General features: G+C 42.6%; 1 protein-coding gene across 2 annotated transcripts in view; it reads left to right on the forward strand.

Annotated features, from left to right (window-relative positions):
• The first annotated feature begins 456 nt into the window (after positions 1–456).
• Positions 457–13480, forward strand: part of SUN2 (Sad1 and UNC84 domain containing 2) — a 36651-nt gene continuing 23627 nt past the window's right edge. Inside the window, exons 1-7 of one of the 2 annotated variants that reach the window (XM_088141032.1) lie at positions 457–802; positions 4270–4433; positions 7264–7460; positions 8123–8260; positions 10316–10411; positions 10923–11016; positions 11905–11975. In XM_088141032.1, the coding sequence (XP_087997158.1) occupies positions 4309–4433; positions 7264–7460; positions 8123–8260; positions 10316–10411; positions 10923–11016; positions 11905–11975 (721 nt within the window). In that variant the 5' untranslated portion in view covers positions 457–802; positions 4270–4308. The remainder of the gene's footprint in view (positions 803–4269; positions 4434–7263; positions 7461–8122; positions 8261–10315; positions 10412–10922; positions 11017–11904; positions 11976–13480) is intronic. The other variant, XM_088141031.1, reaches the window with a different exon arrangement.

Below are 13480 nucleotides of genomic sequence, written 5' to 3' on the forward strand. Positions count from 1 at the left end.
CGGACATGCCCGCAGTAAGTCTAAGAGCTGGGCAGCGTTTTGCGAGAAGAAAGAAAACGCCACAGTTATGGAAAACTTTAAGCTGCCTCAAGTGCGGGGCGAACGATGAGGAAAAAAACCGGTTTCCCGAGAACGTTCCTGCAACGCTTGAAAAAAACGAGGAAGACCCTTAATAGGAAGCCGCGAGAGCTCCAACGCCCGTAGGCCGGCAGCCCCTCCCAGAGCCTGAGCAAGCGCCCCGCCTTCCGGTCTTCCTTCCTGTTCTACGCCACGCCCACCAGAGGGCGGGGCCAGCCCCGCTGCAGCTTAACCCGCCGCGGAGCCTGTTCTTCTCGCGCAGCTCGACAGCTGAATCCACAAAACTAACTGGCGGGGGCGGGGGGGAGAGGCGGCCAACTGAGGGCGCTCCTCGTTCAAACCAACCAATAGGCACAGGCCGTCGCGGGAGACTGACAGTCCGGGTCAGGTGCGGCTCCTGCCAATAAGCTCATGCTTGTGAGGTTTGACAGGCGCACGCAGGCAGTGGAGGAGCGGGCGAGAGTCCCGCAAGGCTCTATTGTTGGCGCGCGGGCGCTTGCTGGGGCTTCGAGCGGACCGAACCAGCAACAGCAACACTCTGGGGTTACCAGAACCAGTTAAGAAGCCCCCTAACTTCGCCTGCCCGGAAGAAAGACCTCAGCCGCTTTGCATTTGGGGGCTGCCTCGTGTTTTTGTTTGGAGTTCTTTTGGGCGTCTCTCTCCTGAAGCCGTTGTAAAAGGTAACTCCGTGCGCTCAGAGCGGAGGAAGAAGAGGAAGAGGAAGGTATTTCCTCCTTGGCTTTTCCCCCTTCTGTCTTGGGGGCAGGTATTTTCCCCATCACCCCCCCCCCGTCCGCTCTTGCGGCGCCCGAGCTATTTCCCACCTTCAGAACATCCCAGGCGGTGAGCCATTTCCAACCCGGTCCCCTTCCAGATTGCTGGGTTGGTTACAAGTCCCATCAACCCGGGCCATATTGGCTGGGGATGATGGGGTTCGTCCCACGTCTCCGAGGAGTGCTCGGCTGCGGTCCGCCTTCCCTACCATCCGCCTTCCGAAGATCGCGGCTTCATTTCTGCCTTTCTGGTAACGCAGCTGCTTATTTCATTCCTCGGAAGCGAGCCTCCGATGGCCTCGTTTCTTTCCGGCAAGAAGCAGCGTGGGCCAGCCTCGCGCGCGCTGCGCTTGTTGCCGTTCTTAAAAAGCGAAGCAAGCTGCAGCTTGGAAGTTTCCTCGGGAGACAGAGGAGGGACCGGGGAAGGAAAGGGGGCCCGCGAGAGACGCAAATACGCCCCGATCCTATGCATGTTTGTTCGGATGTAAGTTCCGTAGATGGGCTTTGAAGTAATGCAACGAACAAGGCTGCGACTGAAAAGTGCAAGGCAGCCACGCGGATCGAGAAGAAGCAGAATGCGAGGTTCTCCTGATAGCTGGATCGGCTATAATTGAAACAAGGAAAATAATTGTACTGTTTTGGTTTGACAGTTTTGCCGTTGCTTAAACCATTTTCTCTTCCCTTCCTCCTGGCCTTTCAATATCTGTAATTGAGATGTGGTGGTTAAAACTGTAGTTACGAAGTATTTGAGGGAAGGGGGAGGAAGTCACACCTCCTAATCTGGAAATCCTGCCCTGGAGAGACCTAGATTCAAATTCCTCTTAAGTGATCTCGGCCCATTTACAACTCAGTCTTAACTTATTTTGCAGAATTATTGTTGTGAAGTTATGTGGGGAAAGAGTATTGCTTTAAGCCACTGAGAGGAAATATTTATTCTATTTAGTGTTACTGATTCTCTGGGAAGATTAGTGGTGATATATATCACTTACCCCACTGATTTTTTCCTCTCAAGAGCCCTGTGATTTAGGCTCAGTGAAAAATATTCATGTCTGATGACATGCTGATTTCTGCAATTTTAGCCCAGCACTCAATAAACCACATAACCTGTTTTCTTTAGACTAAAAAGTGCACATGGTGCTGCCCGAGTGCTAAGAGAGATAAGAACTATTGTTATTCCTATATTAGCAGGAGTGGGGATGGGGGCGAGGGTGGAGAGTGAAAGTGGGAGCAGCTTAGCACCCCCTTGTGAATACAAGACAATCAAAATACAATCTGAATTTCCTGACACTATTTATTTATTTTATATGTCAAATTTACATCACCACCCAACTCCCCCACAAGGAGGGACTCTGGGTGGTTTACAACTATGAAATATGCTACAATATTTCACAAACTTGTCTTCTTTAAATGTTCTAATGTAGCAAGTTAGCCTTGTCATTGGAAGCAATGGAGCAGTTTTTGCTCTGTAGGGTCTCAGTAGTTTTCTTTCTCAGAGGTTAAACCATAATAGTTAAGGGGAGAGGGGTAGAAGAACAGATCTGAAAGATGTGAAGGAAAGGAGGCCAGATTTTCTCCTGGAGTAGCATATTTGATTTCAGTTGAGTTGCCTAGGATGTGCATCCTAATTGAGATGAAAGGATGCATTAGTACTCTCTGTTACTCTTGGGAGTTTGGTACAAATTCTCTTTGCTTTTGCTCTTTGCTTCCTACACATTTGGGGGGTAAAATTATGGGAAGGAATATGTGCTATAACAACAATGGAACTAACTGCCAAATTTGGGCTGCAAAATCCTGACCACCACTAGATTGCAGCAGAAAGAGAGAGAGAACTCAGACTCTTGCTTTGATCTAGTGATGGTATGGAGTTCTGCAATCCAGGTGGAGGGATGGGAATCATGAAGAACGGAAGGGGGTGTGGAGGGTGGCAGAAGCACGGCTTGTGACTAAGCAAGAGAACCCCTATTGTACATTTCTGCCATGTGACTTGCTGAAAATTGGAGACATTTCCCAGGAGACTAGTTGTGTTGTAGGAGGAGAAATGCAGGTTGTGGCATGATAGAAACCTAATTAGAGTATTAATGATGGTGTAAGTGTTCATAAACAATTGCTAACAAGCAGCCTTCTGAGTTGTAATGAGCAAGGAGGGCGGTTTTCTAACCATATAAGGAGTTAAGGAGTGAAAGATAGGCACAAGGTCAGACCAGGTTTCTGCTATTTGGGTTGTTTTCCATCTCAGCGAGCAAATCTGCAGGGTGGCTGATGCTGTATAAATATAGTTGCTGCTGCTGTTGGGGGTGGTGCCTGACTCAGTTCCAGACTGGCCTTGTCTTGGCTGGGATATGTATTCTTGTCTTGCCCAAAAGCTCTACCGTTCCTGGCCAAGATGCATTTGGTTCATGATGCTCTGATGCGAGCATCTCATTCATCTGTCAGCTGGCTAGAAACTAAACTCAGATGCCAGTGGCAGTCAGAAGGTGACCCTGCAGTGTTGCTCACTGCAAGAGCATTAGATATTAGTCCCAAGTGCCTTCTGATGGAAAAAAGAAATGAAGAAAAATAAATCCTCAAATCAAGCTTAAATCCTGATGACTGTAGACAAATAGAGTCATGCTGTTTTCTTGGCAATAGTACTGAAGTAGTTTGCCATTACCTTTGTTGCTGTTGTTACTATTAATTATTTACCCAAAAAGAAGACATGTGCAAATGACCGATGCAACATTTGAAACAGACACTTGGGTCTTGCAGGGATGTGCCACCTTGATATTTCAAAAAGAGTTGCTTCATTTGCTCTAACACATTTTGCAAAGGATTTTTAAAAATGTTTTACACAGTCTTAGGGTGTGTGTGTGTGTGTGTGTGCGCATGCTCATGCACCTTTGAGTCAGTTTTTGGCTCCTGGCAACTGCTTAGACTAGTCCCTGCAGTTTTCTTGGCAAGATTTTGGAAGTGGTTTGCCATTGCCTGCTTCCTAGGGCTGAGACAAGTGACTGGCCCAAGGTCACCCATCTGGCTTCTTGCCTAAGGGAGGACTAGAACTCAGTCTCTTGGTTTCTAGCCTGATAATTTAACCACTACACCAAAGTGACTTTCCACAGTCTTAGTAGCTATTATTACAGATAAGGGGAACTTCCCTGTCTAGGAGCAGTAATTGTAAACTTTGGAACACACTAGCAGGGATTCTTGGAATTGAGTGTTAGCTAAGGATTCTGAAGTCTAGATCAGAAAAGTAGAATATCAGCAATAGCAAGAGAGATCCATTCCTAGGTAGCCTATAGAGAAATTGGCTTGGCCACTAGGAGAAAGAATTCTGGTCTACATGAACTTTTCTTCTGGACTCAGTAAAACTGTTCTATCAAAAACCATCTTCATAATACTTAAATCTGTTCTGATGTTCTCTCCTCTGTGCTGCTTCCTCTAGGAATCTTGACAGAAGTGTGGTGGCGGCTCTTGTTTGGTCATGTCTCGACGAAGCCAGCGCATTGGTGGGACTTTTCGCAGTTATCAAAGTGAAGATGATGGTAGCAGCGGAGGAAGTTCACTGCTCGGTGGACCTCAGCCCCTGTTTAAAGAGAATTCAAATAGGTAAGTGGGAACAAAGGAAGAGAGAGATTCGCCCCACACATGCTAATGAATTAGGTTTCTTCACCTTTTGAGTGATAAAATTAGTTCGTTATTGCTGTTTTCCATACTTTCAGGTTGAATGTGATCATTTACCAACTGGCCATCCTTTATCAGTGCCAGATATAAACAACTCCCATGATTATTACTACTATAAATCAACATATTTGAAAGGCAGTAGAATAGAGAAGGTTGCTTAATGGGCCTCTGGCGTTAAGTGGAAATAGGAAGAGCTATTTTGCATAGTGGTGTATTCGTAGCTGTCTCAGTATTGATACAATACTCAACTAAGCTCAGACTGAATTCAGATATCTTAATTTTAACAAGCTTTTGTTTTTGAAAAAAATACAGTTTTCGTTTTGAGAACCACATTTGGTTGTTGACATTTGGTTTGGAATTCAACTGAGAAAGAGTTCGGGGGCACTAAATCCGGGTTTCTAGAGAATCTGGTTTAGCACTGAGTTTCATAGCTTAGTTACTACATTTTAGAAAATCTGTTCTTAAATTCGATTTGTCTGTCTTATCACCTGAGCAGTTTTTAAAACAATATTGCCCAGAGCTCCAGTTTTCAGACTTCAGAGGGGTTGTTGGGAGACTTTCCCATTTATGTTCTTTCTACATCTATGCTTTTCTGATATCTCTTTTGCCAGCCTCTTCCATGTAGTTGTGATAATCCTCTCTGATTTGATTATTGTCTCTACATAATGAAGCAGCAGCACTGTTTGACGTTACTGGAATTGGAAGAGAACAGACATATAGCTCTGTTTGCCAGCTGCTTAAGGGCTTCTGGAGAGAAGAAAGAGTGAGCAACAAGGCATTGGCGATTTCATTTTGGATTGTCTTAATTATAAAAAGATATAATGTTTATAATTTATTTTATCAAATATTTATGCAATTCTGTCTCATTTTTTATAAAGTGAAGAGCTGCTCCTGTTCACTCTCTTTTCCTGTCCTTAAGATTTATCTTGTGTTAATAGTAGCCATTATGATCCAATTGTGAAATAGCATCAAGGTTGAATCTTCCTCTAAATAGAACAAAGTACATCATTAAAAATTGCACCAAAAAGCAAACAATCTGCTTTGCTCCTTCTAAATTTACAAATAATGGGTGTCTTAAGACCTTTCAAGATTTTTTTTAATTACCTCTGGCACTTCCTAGACCATTTCAGTACATTAGTTGTAGTACAATAGATAGCCAGTATGTAACTGGTTTTAATATGCAAAGGTTTACTTTTGAATCAGCTTTCCACAATCTGGTTGGGCTAGCATTCCTTCATTTCCATCAATTCAATCTGTAGTTGTGCTGATTGGAACTGTGGGAGTTGTAGCCCAGCACACCTTTAATCCCCAGGTTAGGGAAGGCTACACTAGAGAGGCTGGGGAGCTCCCATTCCCATTAGATACTTCGATTCTTTGTTTAGAAACTAGAAGTAGTTTAGGAATGAAGGCACATCTACACAGGCTGCTTAAAAATAAATATATAGATAAAAGTGATAGGTACTACAGCAGGGGAGTTAAATTAGTCATCATTGCTGATATCACAGCAACTGATCATTATACAGTATGGCCATGTTCACGCCACTATGTTCCACTTGAAATAGCAGTGGGAACTCTAAATGCAGTAAAATAAATATTTTCTCATGAAAATGTTATGTTGTTTGTAGAGGATGCATGCAATTTCTTTGTCATAATTTCCTTGTTGGGAACCATTCATACAAATCTACAAAGGAAAACCATAAATAAATAAAACGATCAGTTATATAAATGAAGCTGTGGACAGAGGCACAGGGGAGACTTGGTGCCATGGAAAAAAGCCAGATTTGGATGCAAAACTTGTTTCTTTGTCTAAGAAGCATAGTTTTAATGCAAAAACAAACAAATGCTTGCTTTTCTCATAAATAGCCATAAAGCAACATGGGAAAAAAGGGTTCTCCCCCCCCCCCAAGTTGGGAACTGTAGTTGCTTCTTAGGAGAAAATAAGCAGCCTGTGAACCACGTCACCCCTCCAATGCATTTTTGCAGCCCCCACTACTCTTCAGAATTGCCCTGAAACAATTCTGAACTGCAACTTTTGGGAGACAGGATAATTTATAGCTTAAAATAGGCCTCTGGGAAACTCAGTGCATCCCCCCTCAAAAAACTGAGATGAGGGATCAAAGATTTCAACCTTGTCCAGTCTAGTAACATCACTATAGAACGTTAGCCACAGCCCCTGCAATCTTTAGAGATGGAAAAAATAATTACTTTTAAAAAGTGTAATCTGTAGGAGGAAAAATGTTGCCTATGTCTGGAGCAGACGGTGTCTGACTTTTGAACAATCAACTGAGAGGGCATTTGTCCTCACAGCCTTTTTTTCAGGCTTCTGTTTGCTTACTAATGGCAAGATTTCCCGTTGATGTGATTTGCCAGAGTTGTACTTAAGTTCCTCACAAACAGCTGCTAACCACATCAGGAAAGCCATAGCTGCTGCAGAATAAACAGGCAGGAAAGAAAATAGGCAGAGAATTTTCTCTGATGCATTGCCTCCGCTTGGTTAAAGACATGTGGGTAGATGAAAAAGATGTTAGCACCTGTCTGTATTACTCCCACTTCCTCTGTACCCATGCACTTTAAAGAAAAATGTTACAGGCAGAAAAAGCTGCTTGTGCTATTTTAAAATGCACTCAGATCTCTCCTTGGGAGGATGGTGGAACATTCACCCCTAAAGCACCAATGATTGGAGAGGATCCAAATGATTGTTTTATTACTTTGTACCATCTTATCAGTATGCCATTTCTGGTTTCTTCTCCTGCAGTCAAACCCTGAAAAGGAAACCAAGCAGCATGAAACGTCTCTCCCCTGCACCTAGCCTGGGGATCAGTTCTACTCCCCACACCACCTCCTACTACAGTGAGTCTGTTATCAGTGAGTCTTATCTGACTGATGGCAGAGGACTTTCTCTTAAAACTGGTACTGCCTTGGATGATCCACTGGAAAGCAGTTCTTACTGGAGTAAGTATTCCTCTGAAACTCCTTGTAGCTAGCATGTCCCAAAACATATGGAGGGCACTTGCTTGGGAGAAATCAATATAAGCTGCAAATGCAACATTTAGCTCAATGTGCTGCTGACATATAGTTCTGTATCTCCTTTTCAACTGATGCCCAGTGATATCAGCCAAATGATGCTGGATTGGTAGTTATAGCTGATGAATGTAGAACAATACCTGAAGGGTCATGCATGGTCCCTCTCTAGATTAGATGGTGGGGTTTTGAATGCAAGAGAGTATTAAAGAGGACTGAGGGAAAATTGAGTTGGGATGTGTGCTGAAAATCCAGCAAAGAAAAGACTGTTCAAGGGATGCTGGCTGGTGAGATTCTCAAACATCCAACCAGTTAATATAAAATATTGTAGCTCTTGATGGTGATGTAATCCATCATCTGTATTATCAACAACAACTATTAAACATGGTCATAGAGGGGAGGGTACAATTCCAAAAATATTTTCAAGGCGCAAGGGAGTTAATCTTTAAACTGTTTTGAGATTTTCACTAAATGGTATGCCTCATTTGAGCTTGTCTGAAGCTTATGGTATCTAGTAACATATAAGCTATGTGCAGGAGATGTATAAAATCATTGAGTTTACTTTTAAAACAAAATTTGTATTCTGTGGTCAGGTGAGGATCTCTCATTGAGAAGGAAAAGAGGCACTGGGGGCATAGAATCCAGTAAGAAAATCAATGGATTAGGAGAAAGGAAGACATATGACACCTATGCTTCTTCATCTGGGTATTCCTCTGAGGATGACTACACAGGTATGGGGAAGTGCTGTTTGCCTAAGCAGTCAGATGGGACTCCTGGAAGAAGAACATTCGGGATAGAATTAGTCATCACTATTTACAGCAAAAACTGGTTGGCTTTCTAGATTGAAGGAAACCATAAGTTAACAAAAACCCTGGGGAGATCCTTGAACTGGGTGTCTTGAAGTTTGCCTCATGGCTGTGCATGCTTAAAACCTGACCTCCGGTTCCACCGCAGGTCCTTGTTCTTCTGCGCATGACTCAGAAAGTTGCATGTTATGTTACTTTTTTAAAAATTAAGGAAGTTATATATCAATCTTTCAGTTTGTTTTTAAAAAACAACTGTTGCAAAACTGATCTGCAAATTAGTGATACACAGGCAGTAGTCAATAGTTTCCATCTCCATATAGTTGGCAGAGGAGGAGTTTAATGTATATGGAGGAAAGATTAACATCCATGGCTGCAACCTGCCTTCATAAGTCAAACTAATCCAGCCACCAAAACAGTACAGCTGGTAATGTTATTTTATTTCTGGTTTGGATAGATAAACTAACGAGAGGAAACCAGTGGTTTGTTCGGCCAATTCCTGGTGTATTTTTCTCTCCCTTTTTAAGCTGTTCTTGCCTTGAATCTGCTCAGTGGAGGGGGGAAAAAGTCAGGAATAAGTCAGGAACCCACAAACAAATCATGGATTCTCACATCACTCTAAGTCACAGCTGTAATTAGCAAACCTACGATCATCCATGGTTTCAAAGTTACTTCCTTTAAACTATTACTGCTATTTTAACTTTGAGCACCATGAATATGATTTCATTAAAAAATATTGCTTTTTCTTTTGTTCAAAATCTGTGTGTGTGTGTGTGTGTGCATGTGTGCATGCATGCATGCATGAGAAGTGGCAGTCAAACCAATTTAGCTGCTTCACTGGGCTTCTACCCATCCCGGGGTCTGCAGGATAGCATGCAGCTTTCACATTTGGCGATCCATACGGTGAGTGCCCCCCCTCCCCCATGTACTTGGAACGCATCAGTGTGGCACTCTTGTTTATAGAGATTCAATGGGCATGACTGTAAGGGCAGTGACTGATTGTTCCAATAGTACCTCCCTACTACATTTCCTATTCCCTCATTTGGCTCCTCCGATAGGCAGTAGGATTGCTCTGTTGCTGCCTTGATTGACTGACTGACTGACTGATTGATTGTTTGTTTGAATTTATATAGTTGCCCATCTCATGTGTGTGGCTCTTTTCTTATAAAAATCAGTGTCCCATTACATACTCAGTGTTGAGGAGGGCATCATAGTAGCAGGTAAAGCAGTCAACCCTTTGACTTACTGATCCAAAGCTGATATGCCAAGTGCCACATTTTATTTTTTGACTATACAGATAAATGTACCCATAGCAGGCCCCACCAAAAGGAAGGAAGGAAGGAAGGAAGGAAGGAAGGAAGGAAGGAAGGAAGGAAGGAAGGAAGGAAGGAAGGAAGGAAGGAAGGAAGGAAGGAAGGAAGGAAGGAAGGAAGGAAGGAAGGAAGGAAGGAAGGAAGGAAATCACATTAAGCAACCTAAATACTGAATTACACAGTTTCACTTTTATTAAGCCTCCAGATACTTTGGGTAGTCGAGGAATGTGTGTTCAGTGTGATGAGTGGTCAACTGCCCAATGAAACTTTAAACTGCAGATACCAAGACTTCAGTATGGGCAAGGAGGTCAGAGGCTGAATGAAAGACTGTGGTCCCATGGGATACTGCCAGAACCAACTGAAGGTGTAAGATTCTTGGCATGGACCATGGAGTGTGCATCAATGTGCCCTATATTGCCTGCATGCAGTGTCTTGAAGTGGGATGTGGGGGAAATCACCACTTCTAGAGCAGAGCACCTTAGCCTGACATTAAGCTTAGCTATAGATGGATGCTGAAATAGAGGCTGTAGGATATAGACATGTCCTCTGGAAATGGTTAGTGGGCTATTGTGATACTGGGGCAAGGAAGATATGTGGATGTGTCCAGAGAAAGGGGAAAAAAATCACTGATGATTTGTTAGCTGACAAAACTATATTCTGCTTCATGCAGGTGGTTCTTCCATGGACCAGAATACATCCAATTTTGGGCTCAGGAGTGCATTCTCCAAAGTAGGCTCCTTTCTTTGGCTGGTGCTTACAGCCCCAGGTAAATGGAAAAAGTTGTTAGAAATTTGATTAATGAAGGAGGCTATACAGTTGTGTCTACTCTATGTCTTTGTGTTGCTTTTTCTGTACTAACTTATCTGATATGGGCTTCTACAATATAATGCTGAAAATGTTCATTTGGAAGGGATGCAGAGAATTATACTAGGAGATTGCTAGAGGCCCAGAAGCAAGTATCTGGAGAAATTCTAATGCTTCAGATTCATTCTTTGAAATTCATCTGTCCATGAATGCAACTCAAGTTGGAAAATGTTTTATTTTATGTTTTAAATAATTTGTAAACCATCCAGAGTTGTTGGGAGCCAGGTGGCATATACATTTAAATAATAGTAGTAGTAGTAGCAGTAGTAATATCTGGTGGTTTTTGAGAATCACCATTTCTGCTCTTAAGTTTGCAAGAATGGCTTCTGAGGAATTATGGTGTGGATGAAGGGAAGAGAGGGAGAGGACGCTGAGATGCTGCTCTTTTAAAAGCTGCTCTGGGCTTTTTGCAGGTCGGCTCTTTGGTTTGTTGTACTGGTGGATTGGGACCATGTGGTATCGCCTAACAACTACAGCCTCTCTCCTGGATGTCTTCATCTTAACACGGTCAGTGTGGAGAAAATTTGAAATACGGACTTTGCGGCTGACTTTGATTCCTGAATGAACTGAAGAAGCACTAACTGAGAAAGGGGAATAGAGGAAAGTCCTTCAGGGTGCACAGTTTGGGGTGTCCCAAAATTCACCAGCACTTTAGAGTGTGTGTGTGTGTTTGGATGTACACTGTCTTTCTGCTACAGCCCTGTCTCGTCTAATCTGCTTCTTACCAACTAGGTGCTTATCATATGCAAACCAATAGCAGGTGTCTAAGAGCCATAGGATGGGCTTAAAAGTTTGAAGTGGCCCAGCTCTACTATGGTCGATGATCAGGCTTATGCATTGTGCTAAATGAGGTTTGTTTTGACCATGATTTGAGTAAACCATAATTGGCTGGATTCACATATAATACTAAACCACATCCCATGCAATTTACAAACCATACCACAATAGCTGGGTCTACCCAACACTAAGCAAACTACAACACAAGCGGACTATAGTTGCATAAATACATTGCACCAAATGTGATTGGTTTAGTTTTGGCTTAGCAGGTTGGATGAATCTAGCCACAGTAACTGGTAATCTTTGGCTTACAGCTTAGTATGTTATAAGTGTGGTTAAGGAAATGACATGGTACAATGTGTGAACCAGGTCTGTTTCGATTACTTAACAATATTAACTCCAGCACGTACATTTGATATGACTTCATCATGCTCTGGATGTCCCTGCCTTTTCCAGCCAATAATATAAAGTTGGGGTGTAAAACCTCACTTCAGTGAGGTCACATCACATGTTCTGTTGTTGTTGGCAGGCTGAGGCAACACTCCTCTGCTTATAATGCCTGATTTTGCCTTGTATTAATACTTTTTTTCCCTCTCTTTCCTGTTGTTTGGGGCCCAGGAGCTATCCAGTGTTGAAGAAGCTATTGTTGTTCTTGCTTCTGCTTTTGCTCCTGAGTTCTGTTGGTTATGGTGAGTTTCATGTTTCCTTTGCCTGTCCTTTCTCTGTATCTCTTAGAAAGTATGAGATGACATCACCCTGAAAATAGCACTACTGTAGATCTTACATTTCATCATGTGATGCTTTCTGCAGACTTCTGCTTTATATTATGCAACTGTTGAGGAAGGAAGGAAAAAAATGTGGGGAGGGCAAAAGTTTTTTATTTAATGCACTCCTATTTTTTTTTCTGTTAAAAATTGCTTCCTCCATAAAAAGTTGTACCTTTGGCTAGAAAAATCTGTTGTTACCCATGTGGCTTCTTGCATGACATTTGAGCAGATAAAGCTCAGCTGGGGAATTTTAATCGGCAAAACAGTGACCTAGAAGAAGTAAGAAGTCCTTTTTCCCCCTTACACCAGTTGTTGTTCTCAGGAAAGTATTCCACTTAAGCAGTGACTGGGGTCAAATAAAATGAGATAAAACTGTTTATTGGTGCAAATCTGGAATTGACCAAGTCCCAGACCTTGCCACTCTTGCAAATAAAGGCATATTGATTCATGACTTGGCTTCAGGAATGTGGTTCACAACTCTGCAGCTAATGCTACCCTGCAGTGATCTGAATCAACTGCCAGGATTTTATAATGCCTTCATTCTATCAAGTACTAAAGCTGACTTTTAAAGGACTAGCCCATTTTTCTGGAATTGTTGGCTTCTTCTGTGAGAGATGTGTGTGGGAATGAGAGTCAGAGGATCCAGCTGAGAATACTTTACTTGTGGGAGGAATTCAGGGTCCATTTCTTAAGAATCACAGGGCAGTGGTCTTTCCCTGATATAGCTGGAGGCTGTACTCAGGAGGGCTGAGTTCTGCTTTTCCTCCCAGTGTGGTTGGTGCTGCCACTGTGGAAGGTGTCTCTTTTTTTAGGGTCCTACACTACGGCTGCTTCCTTCCATGTTACCTCTCCATTCCAATGGCAGGCACAGCTCCATTTGATCAGACAAATATCTACAATAAGGACTGAAGAGCTACACCTAATGCCTAGAATCACTTTCCTTGGAAGACCAGAAGAATATAAATATAATAATTTAAAAAAGGCTTTGAAAAGTCATATCCATATATCAGTGTTTCTCAACCTTGGCAACTTTAAGATGTGTGGACTTCAACTCCCAGAATTCCCCAGCCAGCATGCTGGCTGGGGAATTCTGAGAGTTGAAGTTCAGACATCTTAAAGATGTGAAAGTTGAGAAACGCTGCAATATATTGCAGATTTCTATCCTTTCAGCTCATGAGGGAGGGATGTGTGCATGCTTGAATGTTTCTGTGTGTGAGAGAGAATGGTTTCTCATACACAGGTGGGGATTATTTTTATAAATGGAACTCCTTTTTTTAACATTAATTTTAATCAGCCATTATTCTTTCAAGTAATTTCTTTTGTCCTAGCCTTGCTGTACTTTGGAGTTTGGCTTCTCAGAGCTATATATACCTATGGGCACACACATGTATATATAAAAGGATCGGTGCAAGTAGAGTTGGCAATCT

The sequence above is a fragment of the Python bivittatus genome, unplaced genomic scaffold, assembly GCF_059951505.1.
Source record: "Python bivittatus isolate LINGU-HERP-01145 unplaced genomic scaffold, Pbiv_v1 ctg000330_np1212, whole genome shotgun sequence".
Lineage (NCBI taxonomy): Eukaryota > Metazoa > Chordata > Lepidosauria > Squamata > Pythonidae > Python > Python bivittatus.